The 18,377-nt window shown below is 48.7% G+C and overlaps 1 protein-coding gene across 1 annotated transcript in view; it reads right to left on the bottom strand.

The window, feature by feature from the left end:
• Nucleotides 1-18,377, bottom strand: part of atp2a3 (ATPase sarcoplasmic/endoplasmic reticulum Ca2+ transporting 3) — a 199,235-nt gene that overhangs the window by 147,703 nt on the left and 33,155 nt on the right. Inside the window, exons 2-3 of the mRNA XM_069885002.1 lie at nt 7,913-7,930; nt 3,022-3,104 (exon numbers count right to left, since the gene is read on the bottom strand). Coding sequence (XP_069741103.1) covers nt 3,022-3,104; nt 7,913-7,930 — 101 coding nt within the window. The remainder of the gene's footprint in view (nt 1-3,021; nt 3,105-7,912; nt 7,931-18,377) is intronic.

The following is an 18,377-nucleotide window of genomic DNA, read 5'->3' as shown; positions in this document are numbered from 1 at the left end:
TCCAACCAGGTGACATCAATATCGACCTCCACTTACCCACAACAGGCATTAAGCTAACCAACCTCTCCTCTCGCTCCCTTACTGGTCCTTGCAGCCTTTTTGTAAATTAAAGCACAACGTTCTCCACCCTTCAGTCCCCTATACAGCACCCATGCCTAATGATGATGCAAATATCTCTGAATTCTTCCATACCTTCCCCCAGTCTCCTTGCAGGCATTTTATCAGTTCCTAAGGATTTACTACCTTTATGCATTTTAAGACCACTCTATTTATATAACGGAGACATCACTACTTACTTGCCTGAGTTCCTGAGCTTCCATGGTAAATGCACAATGACTGGTTTAGGATCTCGCTCATCGCCTGCACCTCCACAAACATGGACAGCTTTGTTAATCTTTCAGCAGCTCTATTCTAACCCTGGTTACTCTTTCGCTTTTAATGCACTTGTAAAATCTCTTCAGTTTCTCCCCAAGCTCATCTGCCAGAGCTCTCTTCTAGCCCTCCATACTTCCCTCTGGAAGTATGGGGGATTCACAGTCCGGCCCACCTACGCCTGCCACATTGCCCCCTTTCTTGACTGCTTGTTTCTGGTCAACCAGGGTTCTCTCATCTTGCCAGCCACTCCCTTCACTGGCAGAAACACACTATTCCTGAACTCTCCCAGTCTCCCTTTTAAACACCCACCCCGCCCCCCCCCCCACACCGACTAGCCAGTCATCCTTTCACCTGCCAACAGCCTCTTCCAATTAACCTTGCAAGTTCCTGTCAAAGATGATTATGTAATTTTATTGTGACAAATTATTAAATTATAAAGTTCAGAATTAAAGGGCCGTGGCACTTTACCCAGAGGTTAGTGTAACGTGGAGGGCAGCAAGGTTAGCGTAGTGGTTAGTACAACACTATTACCACACCGGCAACCCGATTTCAAATTCGCTCCTCTCCGTAAGGAGTTTGCATGTTTACCCCAGATGCTCCAGTTTCTTCTCACATTCTAAAGATGTACGGGGCTAGGAGGGTGATTCCTACCATGGGTGTCATTAGGTGGCGTGGGTTGTGGACTGGAGGCGACTTAGTAGAGGTGTAAAATATGAAGGGCTTAGATAGAGTGGGCAGCCAGAACCTTTTCCCTGGGACGACAACAGCAAGTGCCTGACGACAGCTTTTTAAGGTGAGTGGGGAAAAGTTTAAAGGAGATGTCAGAGGCAAATGTTTTCTTTTTGCACAGAGAGTGGTGGATGCCTGGAATACATTGCAGGCGACATTAGAGGCTGGGTAATAGGGACATACAAAAGTCTCTTATATAGGCACACAAATTCAAAACGTAGAGGGCTATGGGTGTGAGGTCGGAAAGGATGAGAATGCTGTGGAGTAGTTTTACATCGGTCAGGTGAAGGGCCTATAACTATTTTAAAGTGACCAAGCCTGGTATTCCAGTGAAGTTGCTAGAGTTTTGTTATCCAAGGCAATCATGGGTTCCATAGCTGAGAAAAGTAAATGTAATCGAATAAGCCCCCGGAGAAGTTATCGAATGCATCTCCTTCAGGTGCACCATGGAGAGCATTTTGGCTGGTTGCATCGCTGCCTGGTCTGGAGGGGCAAACTCTCAGGACAGAATAAACTCCAGAGGGTTGTTAATGGCCTGTGACATCACAGTCACCAGACTTCATTCCACTGAGGATATCTACATGAGGCAGTGTCTTAAAAGAGCAGCCTCTTTCCTTAAAGACCCCACCACCTCTTCACTCTGCTACCATCGGGAAAAAGGCTCAGGAGTCTAAAGACAAGCTCTCAGCGGCACAAGGACAGCTTCTTCCCCCCTGTCATCAGATTCCTGAATGATCAATGAACCACAGACAGTACCTCACTTATCGGGCACTGCCATTGTTATTATTTTGATATAGTTAAGTTGTACGATGGTTCTAATCTGAATGTTTGCACTATGATGCTGCCACAAAACCCCACATTTCATGACGTGTCCATGACCACGAATTCTAATTCGGAAATATGAATCCGTGTTATTGAAGAGATCATTTTGAACAGTCTCTTAGGGTTAACGACCTTGCATACATGAACTGAACCTTGAATGGATTGGCTGAAGTGCAAGGGCTGTAGGAATGCTGAGAAGTTTCCGCTGGCTACTTGTGGGGTCCAGTTCCAACAGGCAACCTCCTCAGTCCTTCGTGAAGATGAAGTTAAGGGAATGGAGTTTTCAGGTTCAGCGCTGTGAACAGGCCACCATTTGCTGCAACTTCGGTTCCACCACCGAGGTCACTGTGCTTGGGGAGGATGTATGGACACAAGGCCAACTGACCAGGGCAAACATTCCCAAAGCTCGCTTGAGCAAGATGGAGCCATCTGTGTGGCGTGCTCAATCCCCCAATTTAACAGACCAATCCCCTCTCTTGAGGGAACAGTTCACAAACACAAGTTCCAGCTTCAACCACATCCTTTAAATAACTTGCAAGAGGATATCAGGGAAAGGAGCTCATGTCCAGCTCTGTGCGTCACACAAGGGTTTCTCCTTTCTCATGAACCACTGAAGAATTTCCCATAACCCCAGAATCCCCTCTAGGTTTATGTAATGTGTTTTTAATACTCGTTACTCAGTTAACCCTTTCACGTACAGAAGACAGCACAGTTAGCGCAGCAGTTCAGCACATTGTCAGTGACCTGGGGTGGAATCCGTGGAAGTCTGTAAGGAGTTTGTACATTCCCTTTGTGACCTGAGTGGGCTTCCTCCCATATTCCAAAATCGAACAGAGCTGGTGGTTAATTGGGTGACACAGGTTTCATGGGTTGGAAGGGCCTTCTACCGTACTGTATCATTAACATTAAAAAAAGGCCCATCACAATTTAACCATACAAGGGCGAAAATCAGCTGCCAATCAGGGTCAGAGGAGAGGGGTCCTGCAGAATCTGCTCTCTCAAGCTCACAAGTGGTGACATAACGCAGCGAAGGTCACAGTGGGGCTACATTCTGACAGTATCTCAACAGCACGGTCAGTTACGGCAAGCACTTACAAAGGAGACACAAGCAGCCAGGAGGAGGATCCGCACCAGGAGTTCTTCAAACTGCTCCAGCACCAGTTCCCAGAGCGACTTCCCTGGAAAACAGACAAGCACTGTCACTCAATCTGACACAAGCAAGGAAACTGACTCACTGCTGGAGTCTTTTCAGATCCAACTCAGAAAGGGGGCAGTGTACATCGGGTAGAAGGTCCAAGAACTTGCAGACAGAAAAGGTCAGTGGGAAAGGGGGCATATTGGTCCATGCCTTGTGTTGGAGCAACTCTGCAGGACACACAGCACTCAGAGGAAGTAAAGGGTAACCAATGTTACTGGACAGAAGACCCAGACCAAAAACAGTGGCTACCCTTTACTTCCTATTGACGCTACATGACCTTGAGTTTCTCCAGCACATTTTGGTCTCACCCTCAACCCCAGCATCTGCAGACTTTCTTGTTTCCCTCACAGCATCCCTTCACAAATACTGCAGGAACATTGCTGAAAAGAAGGGAGTGATTGGAGTCCATACCAGTTCACTGCTGGAGAGGTTTCAGCCACACTACCCTCTACCCACTCTCCTAAAGGGCTTGTCCAGCTACACTCAATGGTACAACAAAATCTCCCATCATCCCTCAGGCAGGGAGAATGCCAAAACAACTCTCCGTGACTACTATTAAGGATATTTATTTTAATATATATGTACACGCAGTGTATCCCAATAGTTGGTCTGTGCGTGGATCAGGTACTGTTCTGCACCGTGGAGTCGAGAACGCTGTTTCATCAGGTTCTATTGATACTTGAAAGGGTCAGAGGATAAATTTGAACTTGATTAACCCCTCATTGTCCTCAACCCTAATCACTCACACTTCTTTCTCTGACCCACTTCATTCTATGAGTCCTTCGTGCCATCACCAACAGAGTTATTCTCCATCAACTCTCTTTAGATCAGATCCCCCTCTATACTTTCTCAGACCCAAAAAGAACAAGCCAGCTCAGCCTGTCTGGCCACACCACTACCGACCCTCTGATCTCTTCAGGACCCCCTTCCAGAGTGAGGACACAATTGGAACATAGAATACAGGAACACAATCCTTTAACCAGAACCCTTCGGTGGAGAGTGTGTCCCAAATTTCAGATTTTTCTAGATTTCGGAAAGCCAGATTTAAACCCACCCGAATTGTACTGCCTTATACACCTCCACCCCCTCCCCCTTCCAGTCGTGCTGCCGTCCCCACCTCGCGCTGCCAGTCTCTCCCCCTCGCCCGTCCAACTCGCGCTGGCATCTCTCTCACACTTGCTGGATTTAGTGTTTTCTGGAGCTTTCTGGATTTTAGATGTCCGGATAAAGGATTGTGTACCTGTATTACAGCCCAGTACAGGCCCCAGTACAGTACAGACCTGTGTAAACCTGCTCCACAACAATCCCTCACACCCATAACCCTCCATCTTTCTTTCCCAATTCTCCACTCAATGACTGTTTATAATGCACAGAATCCTGTCTGATTTTACATCCTCCCTGCCACTGTGAATAAACATTCACATAATCCTCTCCCAATTGGAACTGTGCCTGTGTTCTCTTCTCATGTTTTCCACCATGAAAAATAACACTAAATTTCATCTGTCCGTCCCATCTTTCCCAGAACATTGCCTTGAATCTGTTACTGAGCTTCTCGCTGTTCACTTCTCCTGCAGAGGTTGGTCTTGTCTGCACATTCAGAAACTGTTCCACGCAGTCAAATCCAAACCACAAGTGCATCTTTAGAAAAGCCACAATCCACGCAGACAGGCTTGGGGGCCACTCCACACTCGAGCTCAAAGATCAACCTATGGCTCCAAGCTTGATTCCCAGTAGCAGCCATTGTAACTCCCCTCTTCACCCCCCTCCCCCCACCACCCCCACCCTCGCCATGTAGCCTCATCCATTTTCAGGGTGAGCACCAGCACAAAATGACCCTCTGTCCTCTTCCCCATCACCTCAGCTTCTTTCTCTTTTACCCTCCCACTTGCATCCCCCTGGTCTCCTACCTGTTAGCCTGTGCTCCTCACCCTTCCCCCACCTTTATGTCCAGGTGCCTGCTTGTTTTTTCTTATACAAGAAGGCCCAGGCCCGAAGCTTTGCTGACTCTCTGCACGCTGCTTGCCTTGATGCGTTTCTCCAGAACCTTTGCGTCATCCTGGTTAGTCTCCATCCCAATGTCACAAACATCGCTGTTCCCTGTTTTAGGTAACCGCCTCCTCCATCTGCTTCCACTTTTCATGCTCTTACCCTCCTCTTCAACCTCCCTCTTGATGATACCACCCCTCCCTGCCTTGGTCTCATTAAAGGGTCCCAAGCAAAAGATTGACTGACCACCTCACTCCATGGACTCTGCCTGACCCACTGGCTCCTTCCTGCTCCTCTTTCTTTGATCAAGATTCTGATGCCTACAGACCAAGTGTTTCTATCAACTCTTGCTCCGACCAGCACTGCTCTGCCTGTTCCCCAGATCACAATTCCCCATCTGTGCAAAAATCTAGCTGTGCTTTCAAGACATTTTCAGACTTTGTAGCACCTTCATAACACCACAGATCTTCCTTGTCCACCCACCCACCCATTTGAAAGGATCATGATGCAAGTTAGGCACGACTTTGCCTCTGAATCTACATCATTTCATCATCCTGCCCCGCTTCAACTGACTGTCGATTCTGTGCCTCAGTTATAGTTCTGCCATTGGAGGGTAAACGGCAAGATTGTGGGGAATGGGGTGGGGTGGATTTGCATTCCTCCACTCCCATGCTGCCAAACCCTTGGAAGGTGAAGGCCGAGGGCAGCTGCAATTTCCACCTCATCCCCTGAACAACAATCCCCATGGACCAGGGGATTCACCCACTGTCTGGCTTACAACACTCTTGAAGGGCTCAGCCCCGCCCAAAACACCAACTGCCTTTTACTTCCCCTGGATGATGAGTGACCTGCCGGGTTTCTCCTGCACTAGACCCCCAGTATCTACAGATTTTCCTGTTCAACTTCATGTTGACATCTGTACCAGACACACTTGGAAGTATTATGCACAGTTCTGGTCACCCAGTTACAGGATTGGTTCCAGAGATGGGACCTTCTATTCCTTGACCCCATCCAGGGCAGCACGGGTGGCGAAATCCCTTTACAGCGCCAGCGATCGGGACAGGGGTTCAAACACGTGCTGTCTGTAAGGAGTTTGTATGCTCTCCCCGTGGGCCACAATGGCCTATTACTGCGCTGTATGTGTAAAAAAAATCTCTCATTGAAAGGAAATAGTGAAGCTGGCAATGTCAACAATTCTTTACATCCAGAAAATAATTGCTGATTATTTAAGCAGTGACTGATGGAATCTGGAGGGGGGGGGGGGGGGCAGCGGAAGAAATACACTGGAAATCTCTCTCTCTCTGCAATGCAGTTCCATGGACAATTTTACCTCAGACAGAAGGCGAAAGAGAGACTGCCTCTTTCAAAGTTTAAGTCATTCATGCTGACACATTGAATGGAGTTCCCTTTATTCACCAAGACCACTTCAACAAGGGTTATGCCTTCTGTCCTCTGCCAAGTCTCCCATCACCATCAACAACCCCTCCCTTCTCCTCCTAGCTAATTCCAAGTACAGGGAGCATGGCAGTCAGCTAAAGTCAGGGGCCAGGAGCATCTCATTCCAACCAGCGTTGTCCTGGAAACCAGTAGCAGGGACTGAAAACACAAAATCAGCTCACAGTTGGCATCTGTCCAGAAGGCAGCCCCGATGAGGAATTCAGAGTCCAGTCACTTCTTCCTGAGTTCTTACACTTCCCTGCTGGACCGGCGCCACCACACGCACTGCAGTGGTGAGCAAGCCACCATTCAGGGCGGGCCCAGCCAGGGCAGCGCACCCAACCCCAAGCAGAATAGCGCTGCGATCAGCTCTCGTAGCTTCTGCTGGATCCCATCACACTTCTAATTGTTCACAAGGCATTTGGTTAATGTAATATCTACCACATGTGGGAAAATAAAATGAATGCAGTGGCTCCTTTCCTCGTGCTCATTGAGATTTCTGGGCTGTACATGCCTTAATGTTAGCAGGGTGCCTAACCCCACACATGCCATTAAAACTAGGGGCAGAAACAGGCCATTTGGCCCATCTAGTCCATGCTGAACCATTTACTACATGGAGTCCCATTGTCCAGCACTCAAACCATAGTCCTCCATACTCCTTCCACCCTGTCCAATCTTCTTTTAAATGTTGAAATCTAAGCCATGTCCACCACTGCCAGCTCATTCCAATCTCTCGCCATCCTCTGAGTGAAGAAGATCCCCTAATGTTCACCTTAAAACATTTCACCCATAACCCGTATCCTCTCGGCCTCAATGGAAAAATCCCAGCTGCATTTACTCTATTTATAGAATGCGAGGGTGCAGTACAGACCTTTCAGCCCTCGACGCTGTGCCAACTTTATTCACACCAGAAAAAACAAATCCCTCCCTACCCCATAACCCTCTATTTTTCTTTCTAAGAGTCTCTTAAATGCCCCTAATTTTCCAGCCTCCACCACTATCCCTGGCAATGCACTCCAGGCCCCCACAACTCTCTGTATAAAAAAAAAATTTACCCCTGATTTATTGGGTCTCCATGTAATAAATCTCCCCTAAACTTCCCTCCCTTCACTTTGTACAGGTGTCTTCTAGTGTTTGCTGATCCTGCCCTGGGAAACAGGTGCTGGCCATCCACCCGATCTATGCCTCTCAGAATCTTGTAGACCTCTATCGTCTCCTCTTATCTTCCCACACTCCAGAGAATAATGTTATATTGGTTATCTCTTATCATGAGCATCTCCAAATCGAATTAATGCCGAATGCAAATCTGCACAAAACAATTCATTGCAAGTAACTCAAAATATAAATGGAAAAGTCAATATTTACCTTCTTCCGCTGGCAGTTCTGGTTCAGGAACACCCCATGGAAAAGAAAGAAAAATATAATTATTCAATCAATCGGCAGCTGGGACTGAAGGCTTAGTAACTGTGATCTCAGCATCAGGTTCATTCAAACCAACCCTCACCCAACATGCCCTCGAGAGCCAAGTACCCTCTATCAGTAATAGGCAAGCATCTTCCATGCTGGATACGTTGAGTTTGTAAAGAGTACATACCCTCATGTCGGCCCTGCACCTCCCATTCCAACTTTGCATCAAATTACATGAGCATTTTAAACACTGGTCATTGCTCCAATACTAGGAATCTAGACCAGCACAGAGATCTCTTGGTTCTCTATGTCCATCTCGCTCCACACACAGGAGAGAGTTGAGCAAGAAGTAGGGCACAATTTTCTCTGGCCCCCCCGGCAGCCCATAACCAAGGAAGAACAGCTTGGAGCAGGGTTACAGCAGGAAGTCCATCAGATAATTTGCAGTCAGGAAGATCCCAACAGCAGCAATGTATTAACAAGCAGATGACCCACCAATCTCCCCCCCCCCCCCCCCATTCAAGCAGGCAAATAGGCTTCAGTTCGTCATCTCATTCATAGCAGAGAACTTGCAACAATAAAGCACTTAAAATAATGTTCTAGGACTGTCAAAAGATCACGCATCACCTTCTGCACGGAGACTTCAACCCACAACTCAGGACCAGAGCAGAAGTCCCTCAAACCATGTGAAAATGTACAGCAGTGGAATGCCTGTCTGACACCAAGGCTGCAAAAAGATGGTTTCATTGTGAATAAAGTTAGTCTTTCCAAAGAAACTGGATTGGTTGGTGTTTGGGAGCTCCGAGGTTTCCAATGGGATGAGTGGGAGAGGCACCTGTGTGAGGGAATTGGCCTTCGCTGGGGTCTCCAATTGCAGACTCACAGTCACTGGCTCACTGACTACATATGATTGCTCCACTGCAGCAAGCCTGCCCAGAGATGGCACAGGATTCCATCTGCCCAAGTGCTGAACGAGGAACAGGTCCAAAGTGGGGAAGAAACAGCCACCGATGATGAGAACCAGTTTCTAATATTCATTCATTAGAATGCTTCCCATTTTATTAAACATTGAAAAACCATGTAAATATGCCCAAAACTGATTGAAGTGATTGTATAAACACATGAAGGCATAGATCAAACAATAGGTGGGCCCATCTCCCAGAGTTGCTCCAGAAGACTTATAATGGAAGGCAAAGATTGTTTAATGACTGTCAAATAACTTGTGAATCACAGCACACCTAATGAACAGTTCATCTAGTGCAGACAAAATCTAAACCTTGGGAACACACACCAAGTAGACTTTGGCTTTATCACATGTCCATTTAAGTTCATGTTCACCTGTATCCTTGGTAACCCCTCTCCCGTGGACATTTTCTGTGCGCTGCCCCCCATCCCCCCCATCCCCCCTCCCCATCCCCCCCTCTCCTCTCCCCATCCCCCCTCTTCTCCTCTCCCCATCCCCCCTCTTCTCCTCTCCCCATCCCCCCTCTTCTCCTCTCCCCATCCCCCCTCTTCTCCTCTCCCCATCCCCCCTCTTCTCCTCTCCCCATCCCCCCTCTTCTCCTCTCCCCATCCCCCCTCTTCTCCTCTCCCCATCCCCCCTCTTCTCCTCTCCCCATCCCCCCTCTTCTCCTCTCCCCATCCCCCCTCTTCTCCTCTCCCCATCCCCCCTCTTCTCCTCTCCCCATCCCCCCTCTTCTCCTCTCCCCATCCCCCCTCTTCTCCTCTCCCCATCCCCCCTCTTCTCCTCTCCCCATCCCCCCTCTTCTCCTCTCCCCATCCCCCCTCTTCTCCTCTCCCCATCCCCCCTCTTCTCCTCTCCCCATCCCCCCTCTTCTCCTCTCCCCATCCCCCCTCTTCTCCTCTCCCCATCCCCCCTCTTCTCCTCTCCCCATCCCCCCTCTTCTCCTCTCCCCATCCCCCCTCTTCTCCTCTCCCCATCCCCCCTCTTCTCCTCTCCCCATCCCCCCTCTTCTCCTCTCCCCATCCCCCCTCTTCTCCTCTCCCCATCCCCCCTCTTCTCCTCTCCCCATCCCCCCTCTTCTCCTCTCCCCATCCCCCCTCTTCTCCTCTCCCCATCCCCCCTCTTCTCCTCTCCCCATCCCCCCTCTTCTCCTCTCCCCATCCCCCCTCTTCTCCTCTCCCCATCCCCCCTCTTCTCCTCTCCCCATCCCCCCTCTTCTCCTCTCCCCATCCCCCCTCTTCTCCTCTCCCCATCCCCCCTCTTCTCCTCTCCCCATCCCCCCTCTTCTCTCCCCATCCCCCCTCTTCTCTCTCCCATCCCCCCTCTTCTCCTCTCCCCATCCCCCCTCTTCTCCTCTCCCCATCCCCCCTCTTCTCCTCTCCCCATCCCCCCTCTTCTCCTCTCCCCATCCCCCCTCTTCTCCTCTCCCCATCCCCCCTCTTCTCCTCTCCCCATCCCCCCTCTTCTCCTCTCCCCATCCCCCCTCTTCTCCTCTCCCCATCCCCCCTCTTCTCCTCTCCCCATCCCCCCTCTTCTTCCCCACCCCAGAGGTGCACAATCACACTGCCAGGCTGTGAGCCTCTCCTTAGAGACCCTGACTGACCCTGCACTCCTTGCAGATATTATTGTTGCCCGCCTCACAGATGCACGTTGAAGCTATTCATCTCCCACCCCAAGATCAGCCCCACACCCTGGCGGGAGCGCTCCTGACCCGTTGGCACCTTTGCCAGAGTGGGGCCTACCAGTCAGTTGGTTGTACAACTAGGCACCCCGAGCCTGCGCTGTGGACGCAGGCAAGACGTGGATCATACGTCCTACATCTCTCCCCAGGGGAGAGAGCCTGGGCCGTGTGCACAACTAGGCACCCACCCACCCCTGTGCACACCAATATACCCCTATTTCTGCTGAGCTGGCATTTCTGAAGAACTCACATCCCAACCACTTCTCAAAACCACTGCATCATTGTGCATGGGAGCTGCAATACCCTGATTGCTGACAATATTATGCAGGTGACAGAGTCCAACACTAGTCCCACCCCCCACCACCAACCCCAGCATCAACACCACCCTCAATCTCAACCCCAACCCAGCCCTGAGCACCAGGGTGCAGGAAGCTGCTTCGCCCAGCAAGTGACAAGGTGTCAATAAACCAGCCTCTTCAAAAGGAATCGTGAACCAGGAGGAACAGAGAACAAGGGTGCAATCGTGAAAAAGGACTGAGGGAAGATCACCGAGCTCGGTGCCGTCACATCCTACAACGTGTGACGATGCAGCCTGCTATAACCTCTTAACGACAGGTATGAAACAGTGTAAGAGACAAATTTACGCTGCGTGAGGAAGCAGTGATGTGTGGACGAGCACAGGGATCCCGTTGAAGAGTTCAGCGAGGAAGATCAACCAAACCACTGTCAATGAGGAACCTGCAAATTCACAGCCAATCAGCAGCAAAGGACTGATCAACACAAAGCTTGACCCAGAGGAGCAAACACTCCACCAGTACTGCCCAGTCCTCAGGATAGAACAGAGAGAGTACAGCACAGGAACAGGCCCTTCTGTGCCCAACTCAATGTCCAAATTGTAGCCGCCTGCTGACCGGGGCGCAACCCGGTACACAAAACTACCAACACGGCGACTACGCAGACCCCATGGGGTTCAACGACCTTCGTCCCAGGTGACCACCTGCACAGTGGGAAACAGCGAGCGATGGTGGGAACGTCACTCAGTCAGAGATCAGCGGTGCCGTTGTGTCACTCCTGACGTGAGCAGTGAGGAGAGAATATAAGCAGAGCTGCCAATCTTAGACTCCTTGCGCATGTCGTTCTTTCCACACTTCACGGTAGTGCGCACGCTACATTGGTGATCTTTAGCTCCATCAACCATTTGGACCCGAAGATGATGGACTGGGAGGCTCTTCACGCAGTTTCATTGCAGCTGCCAATGTTCTGGGTGTCACAGCCACACGTGTGGTTCAAACAGGCGTGGCCCAGTTCCACCTCTGACAGATCAACACTGATGACATACATTACTACAATGTGGTGAGCTTGCTCGACCAGGAGATGGAAGTGAGGGTCATCGACTTTCTGCTGCAGCCTCTGGTGCAAGGCCAATACGATGTCCTCAAGGAGCTATTAACCCGCACCTTCGGCCTCACACAACACAAGCACACCAGCCGATTGCTGCATAAGGACGATTTGGGGAATAGGGTCCCATCCGCCCTCATGAGTGAGATGCTCACCCTTGTTGAGGGACACAGGCCTTGCCTGCTCTTCAAGCAGATTTCCTTGGAGGTGCTGCCTGAGGATATCTGACTCATGCTTGCCAACAAGGACTTCAGCGACCCCAGGAAAGTCGCAGCCCAGGCAGACGTGCTCTGGAGAGTGAAGAGAATGGCCATGCACATAGGCAGCTACAAGGCCACAACAAACAGAGAGGCAAGTTGACCCTCCACCACTGACCCAACAGTTCTGTTATTATCACCAATGATGGGGTGCGGGGGCCTGTCGATATTGCCCACCATGCTGGTTTCAGGGAAACACCATGGCCAACCATCGTTGATGGCCGCGGCAGTTGGTCAACGTGACAGCCTCCTCCACGTGTGGGACTCTCTGTCAGGAAGGTGCTTCCTCGTAGACACCAGCACTGAAATAAGTGTTCTCCTCTCTCTCCCCCCCACCCCCCCACCCCACTTCAGCCTATGATACCCTGAATGGCAAATGAGGGCAGCGAACAGCACCACCATACGAATGTTCGGCACCCGCACTGTCCCCCTCCACTTTGGCAGCAACCGGTTCACGTGGACATTCATGACTGTGGCTGTGGTGCAGCTGCTCCTGGGAGCAGACCCTGCGAGCTCACGATGCAAGCCCACTGCCTGCTGGTGGACCTTAAAGGGCAGCAATTGGTGTAGGCCAAGACTTTTCAAACCAGACCCCTGGGGGAAGCCAAGTTACTTGCCCCCCCCCCCCCCCCCATTTTGACTCCATTACTTTGTCCAACAACACATTCACATGGATCCTAGCAGAGTTCCCTTTGATCGTGGTGCCAGTTTTCCTCCACCGAGTCGAAGCACGGGGTAAGGCACCATATCCCACATCAGCAATGAGGAGTGAATATATGCAGAGCTGCCAGTGCAATAAATCAGTCTTCAACTCCTCATGCGTGCGTCTTCCTCCCATGCTTCGCGGTAGCCCATACGCCACAAAAATCAAACATGCACCCAACAGATATTCTTCTCTCCCCCTTTCATATTCACATGCATCTAGAAGCCCCTTAAACACTACTGTTGTCTCTGCATCCACCACAACTCTTGGCAGCCCGTTCCAGGCACCTACCTCTCTGTGTAAAATACTTGCCACCCCTCATCTCCCATACATGTCCTCTAGAGTGGGGCACCTTGACCCTATAGAAAAGATGCTGCCTCATTCTACGGAGTAACACAAAGCTACAGACCAGGCACCACCCTGTTGAGCCTGAGTCAACAGTGCCGAGAACACACTCCCACTTTGAGAGGTGCCACCACCAGTTTTGAAGATCAACTTAGTTTGGATTCCATGACATAGGGAGTTAGGAGCAAAGTTGAAGGAGAGGACCTCCAGGGTTGTGATCTCAGGATTGTTACAGGTGCCACGTACTAGTGAGGCAAGAAACACAAAGATAATCCATTTTAACACATGGCTAAAGCACTTCAGGTTTCTGGATTATTGGGCTCCCTTTCAAGGAAGGTGGGACCTGTTCTGGCAGGATGGTTTGCACTCAAACTGGAAGGGGACTCACATCCTTGCAGGTATTTTGCTAGTGTTGCTTTGGTGGGTGTTTAAACTAGATTTTTGGGGGAGGGGAACCAGAGTGTTAGAGCAGGTGGAGGACGATGAGTCATGTGAGGACTGCATGTAAAGACAGGGTTGTTCAGGAAAGGAATGGACTCATGAATTTACTTCACTGGGAGGAGTATTGGCAGTAAGGCGGATAAGCTTAGAGCAAGGATTGCCATGTGGGATTATCATTATTGTTATTAGTGAGACTTGGTTGCAGGAGGGGCAGCTCAATATTCCAGGGTTCCATTGTTTCATATGGGAGGAGAGGAGGAGGTGTGGCATTGCTAGTCAGGGAAAATATCACAGCTGTGCATAGACAGGACAGCCCTGAGGACCTGTCAGTTAGTAGAGCTGAGGAATGGGACGGGCATGAGCATGATAATGGGGCTGTATTACAGACCACTCAATTATCTGAGAGAATGGGAGCAGCAAATCTGTTGGAAGATAGCACACCAATGTAAGAAACAGCAAGTTGTGGTGGTAGGATATTTTAATGGTAAAATGACTGGATGGGTGGTAAATTGTCAAATGTGTACAGGAAAGTTTTCTACATCAATATGTAGAGGGATCAACAAGATGTAATACTTGGATCTTCTTTGAGGGAGCCAGGAAGGTCAGGCAGCAGAAGTCTGTGTGGGTGAGTATTTTGGGTCCAATGACCAAATCATTAGTTTCAAGTTGATATGGAGAAGGATAGGTCTGGTCCTCAAGTTGAGGTTCTAAATTGGAGAAAGGCCAATTTTGAGGAAATGAGGAAGGATCTCAAGAGTCAATTGGAATAAGCTATTTTCTGGCAAGAATGCATCCAGAAGGGGGAAGGCCTACAAGGATGAAATTCTGAGAGTGCAGAGATTGCATGTTCCTACCAGGAATAAGGGCAAAGTTAACAGACATGAGGAGCCTTGGTTTTCGAGGGATATTGGAGAGCTGGTTAAGAAAAAGAGGGGGCTATATATGCAATATAGACAACGAAGCTACTTGCAGAGTATGGAAAATGTAAGAGAATGCTTAAGGAGGATATCAGGAAGGGTAAAAGAGGTCATGAAGGTGCTTTGGCAGATAATGCGAAGGAAAATTCAAAAGGTTTCTACAAGTATATTAAGAGCAAAAGGAAAGGAAGGCACAAAATTGGACCCCTAGAAAATCAAAGTGGTCAACTATGTGTGGAGCCTTGTGAAATGGGGGAGATTTAAAACTTTTTTTTTTGCATCGTTATTTACACAGGAAACTGACATAGTGAATAAGGATGGAAGGGAAACAAATCAAAGTGTCATGGAACATACGGTTTAAGGAGAAGGAGGTGCTTGCTGCCTTGCAACAAATGAAGGTAGATAAATCCCTTGGACCAGATATGATAATCCCAGCACCTTGAGGGAGACAAGTGCTGAAACTGCAGGGCCCCTGGCGGATACATTCAAAATATCCTTAGTCACAGGGGAGTTGAAAGGCTTGGAGAGTGGCTCATGTTGGCCCACTGTTTAAGAAGGGCTCCAAGAATAAACCAAGCAATTATAGGCCAGTGAGCCTGACGCCAGTAGTATTTAAATTATTTAAAGAATTTCTGAGAGATAGTATATATAGATATTTGGACCATCATTAGCAAATTAAGGATAATCAGCTTGGTAGGTAATGTTTAACAAATCTTGTAGAGTCTTTGAGGAAATTACCAAGAAGGTTGATGAGGGAAAGGCTGTGGATGTTGTTTATATGGTCTTTAGTAAGGGCTTTGACGAGGTTCCACATGAGAGGTTGGTTCAGAAGGTTAGTACACTAGGTATACATAGAAAGGTTGCAAACTGGATTCGAAATTGGCTTGGAGAAAGAAAACAGTGGTGGTGGATAGTTGCGAGGTCTGTGTCGAGTGGTGTACCTCAGGGATCTGTGTTGGGACCATTACTGTTTGTTATCTATATAAATGACCTAGATGATAACATTGTAAATTGGATTAGCAAGTTTGCTGATGACACATAGATAGGAAGCGTCATGGACTGTGAGGAAGATTTTCAAAGCTTGCAGAAGAATCTAGGCCATCTTTAAAATTGGGCCAGTAAATGGCTGATGGAATATAATGCAGAAAAGCGTGAGGTTTTGCACTTTGGAAGAGCAAATCAGGGTAGCTCGTACACAGTAAATGGTAAGCATTGAGGAGTGCAGAAAGAGATTTGAGAATACATATACATTGTTCCCTGAAGGTGGCATTGCATGTTGACAGGGTTGTATAGAAAGCTTTTGGCATCTTAGCCTTTATAAATCAAAGTATTGAATATAGAGATTGGAATATTATATTGAAGTTATTCAAGTCATTGTTGAGGCCACACTTAGAATATTGTGTCCAGCAGAAGGAAAGATATCAATAAAACTAAAGGAATGCAAAGAAGATTTATGAAGATGTTGCTGGGTCTTCAGGAGTTGAGTTATTGGGAAAGATTAAACAGGTTAGGACTATACTCCTTGGAACAAAGAATGAGGGGAGACTTGATAGAGGTTTATAAGATTACGAGAGGTATAGACAGAGTAGATGTGAGTAGGAGTTTCCACTTAGATTGGGGGAGATAAATAAGCAAGGTCATAGCTTTAGGCTGAAAGGGGAGAGGTAGAGGGGAACATTAGAGGAAAGTTTTTCACTCAGAGAGTGGTAAGAGTGTGGAATGAGCTGCCATCTGATGTAGTAAATACAGATTCAATCTAGAATTTTAAAAATAAATTGGATAAATACATGGATAGGAGTGGTCTGGAGGGCTATGGAATGAGAGTAGTTCAATGGAACTAGCTAGTTTTATTGGTTGGCACAGACCGGAAGGATGGAATGGCCTGTATTCTGAGCTGTATCATTCTATTGTTCTATTTTATGAAATGACACCTGGAAATACTTTTATATCCCTTCAGACCAGCCCTCCCAGCTGTACCCTGTCCAGAATATCTTCACAAATTCTCCTACCTCTCCTGCTTTAAACCCCACCACCCCTTCCTACTGAATTCTTCCCCCTCCATCACCATCCTGTCTCCCATGATACCACCTGCCTCCCATGATACCACCTGCTCTTACCAGATTCTAGCACAGGCCCAACCTGTCACCCACCCCACCCTGTGCAACATCTTCCTCCCTCTCCCCCCAGCTTCTTTTGTCTCTCTCCCTCCCACCCAACCACCCTTCCTCTGCCTGGCATCTGCCAATCAACTACCTTGGTTTGCCTCCATGATCCACCAAACCTCCTTAACACCACCTCCGTCCACCACCACCCCCCCCCATTCCATCCTCCCATGCTGTCCTCATTCCACTTTTCTGTACATTTAGTATGGATGAAGAAATCCGGCCCAAAATATTGTCCACTTTCCTTCCCCCATTGATGCTGCCTGACCCACTAAGTTCCTCCAACAGACTATGTTTTGTACATGACTTATAAATGTTGCAACTGTTCCACCTCTATTATCTCCTCAGGCAATCTGTCCCATTCAGCAATTACCCTGTGAGAAAGAGGTGGAGGTGCCCCTCAGTTCCCCTTTAAATCTTTCCCTTCTTAAATCTGTGCACTGTTGTTCTATCCCTTCCTATTCTGGGGAGAAGACTTCAACTATTTAACTTCACCATGCCCCTCATGGTTTTATAAACCTCTATAAGTTCACCCCTTCAGCCTTTGATGCGCCAGGGTGACAAATCTTTGCCTATCCAGTCTCTCCTGATGAATCGATTCCTCCAGTCCCAGGAACATTCCTCATTGATCTTTCCGAAAGCTGAAGAATGAGGACCATGCACAATACTCCAAGTTCCAACCAAAGGTGGCAAGCTTGTCAAATGACTACTTCACACCCTGCCTACCTGCGTCGCCACTTTCAACACTTCAGGGAGACTGGGTGCAGATGAGAGATCATTTAGCTGAGTACCTTTGCTGCAAGAGCAAGGACCTCCAAGTGGCCAAAACATTTTCATTCCATCCACCACTCAGGCATTGACCCGTCCATCTATGGCCTCATGCCCTGCCAAACCAATACCTTACTTGTACGGTTAGCGCAGCACTGTTTCAGCACCTGCAACCCAGATTCCAATCTCGCACTGACTGTAAGGAGTTTGTACATTCTCCCACGTTCAACCCCAGGATCTGCAGACATCCTCTATAATGTGTACTGCCAGTAGGAGTGACAGATAGTTCATCAAAGAGGAGTAAAACATCAAGTGTTCTTTACTGGCCAGTAACCGGTCTGTGGAGGGTGAAGGGACGTGGCCAGCTGAGCAGATGACACCAGCTGATTGACATTCGCTCTCAGAATGGATCTGAGCAAGCCCACAGCACGGTCATTGGATAGAGCAGGGGAAGACTGCCGATAGAGACCAAGCTGAGTGTTCATCTGCCTGGGTTCTACTGAGAATGGTTGATCAATCGGGTCGTTGGCTCACATCAGGAGAGATGTCCGACAGGTCTAAAGTACCCACGACAGCCACAGCAGAGCCTTCAACAACTGACCAACACAGGCCAACAAGCAAACTGGTACGACCTAAAGCTTGAGGACATAGGCACGTCTGAGTCAACCTTCCAGGGAAGGTCTTTCCACCAATGCCCCCCACTGCAGTGTGCCAGGGAACATCATGGATTGTAGAAGGGGCATCAGGGCAGTCTGGAGTTTGGGCAGGTGATGCTGATGACGTCAAG

The sequence above is a fragment of the Narcine bancroftii genome, chromosome 6 (genome assembly GCF_036971445.1).
Source record: "Narcine bancroftii isolate sNarBan1 chromosome 6, sNarBan1.hap1, whole genome shotgun sequence".
Lineage (NCBI taxonomy): Eukaryota > Metazoa > Chordata > Chondrichthyes > Torpediniformes > Narcinidae > Narcine > Narcine bancroftii.
Note: the sequence above shows the minus strand (reverse complement) of the source record. Positions and strands in the feature narration are given on the sequence as shown.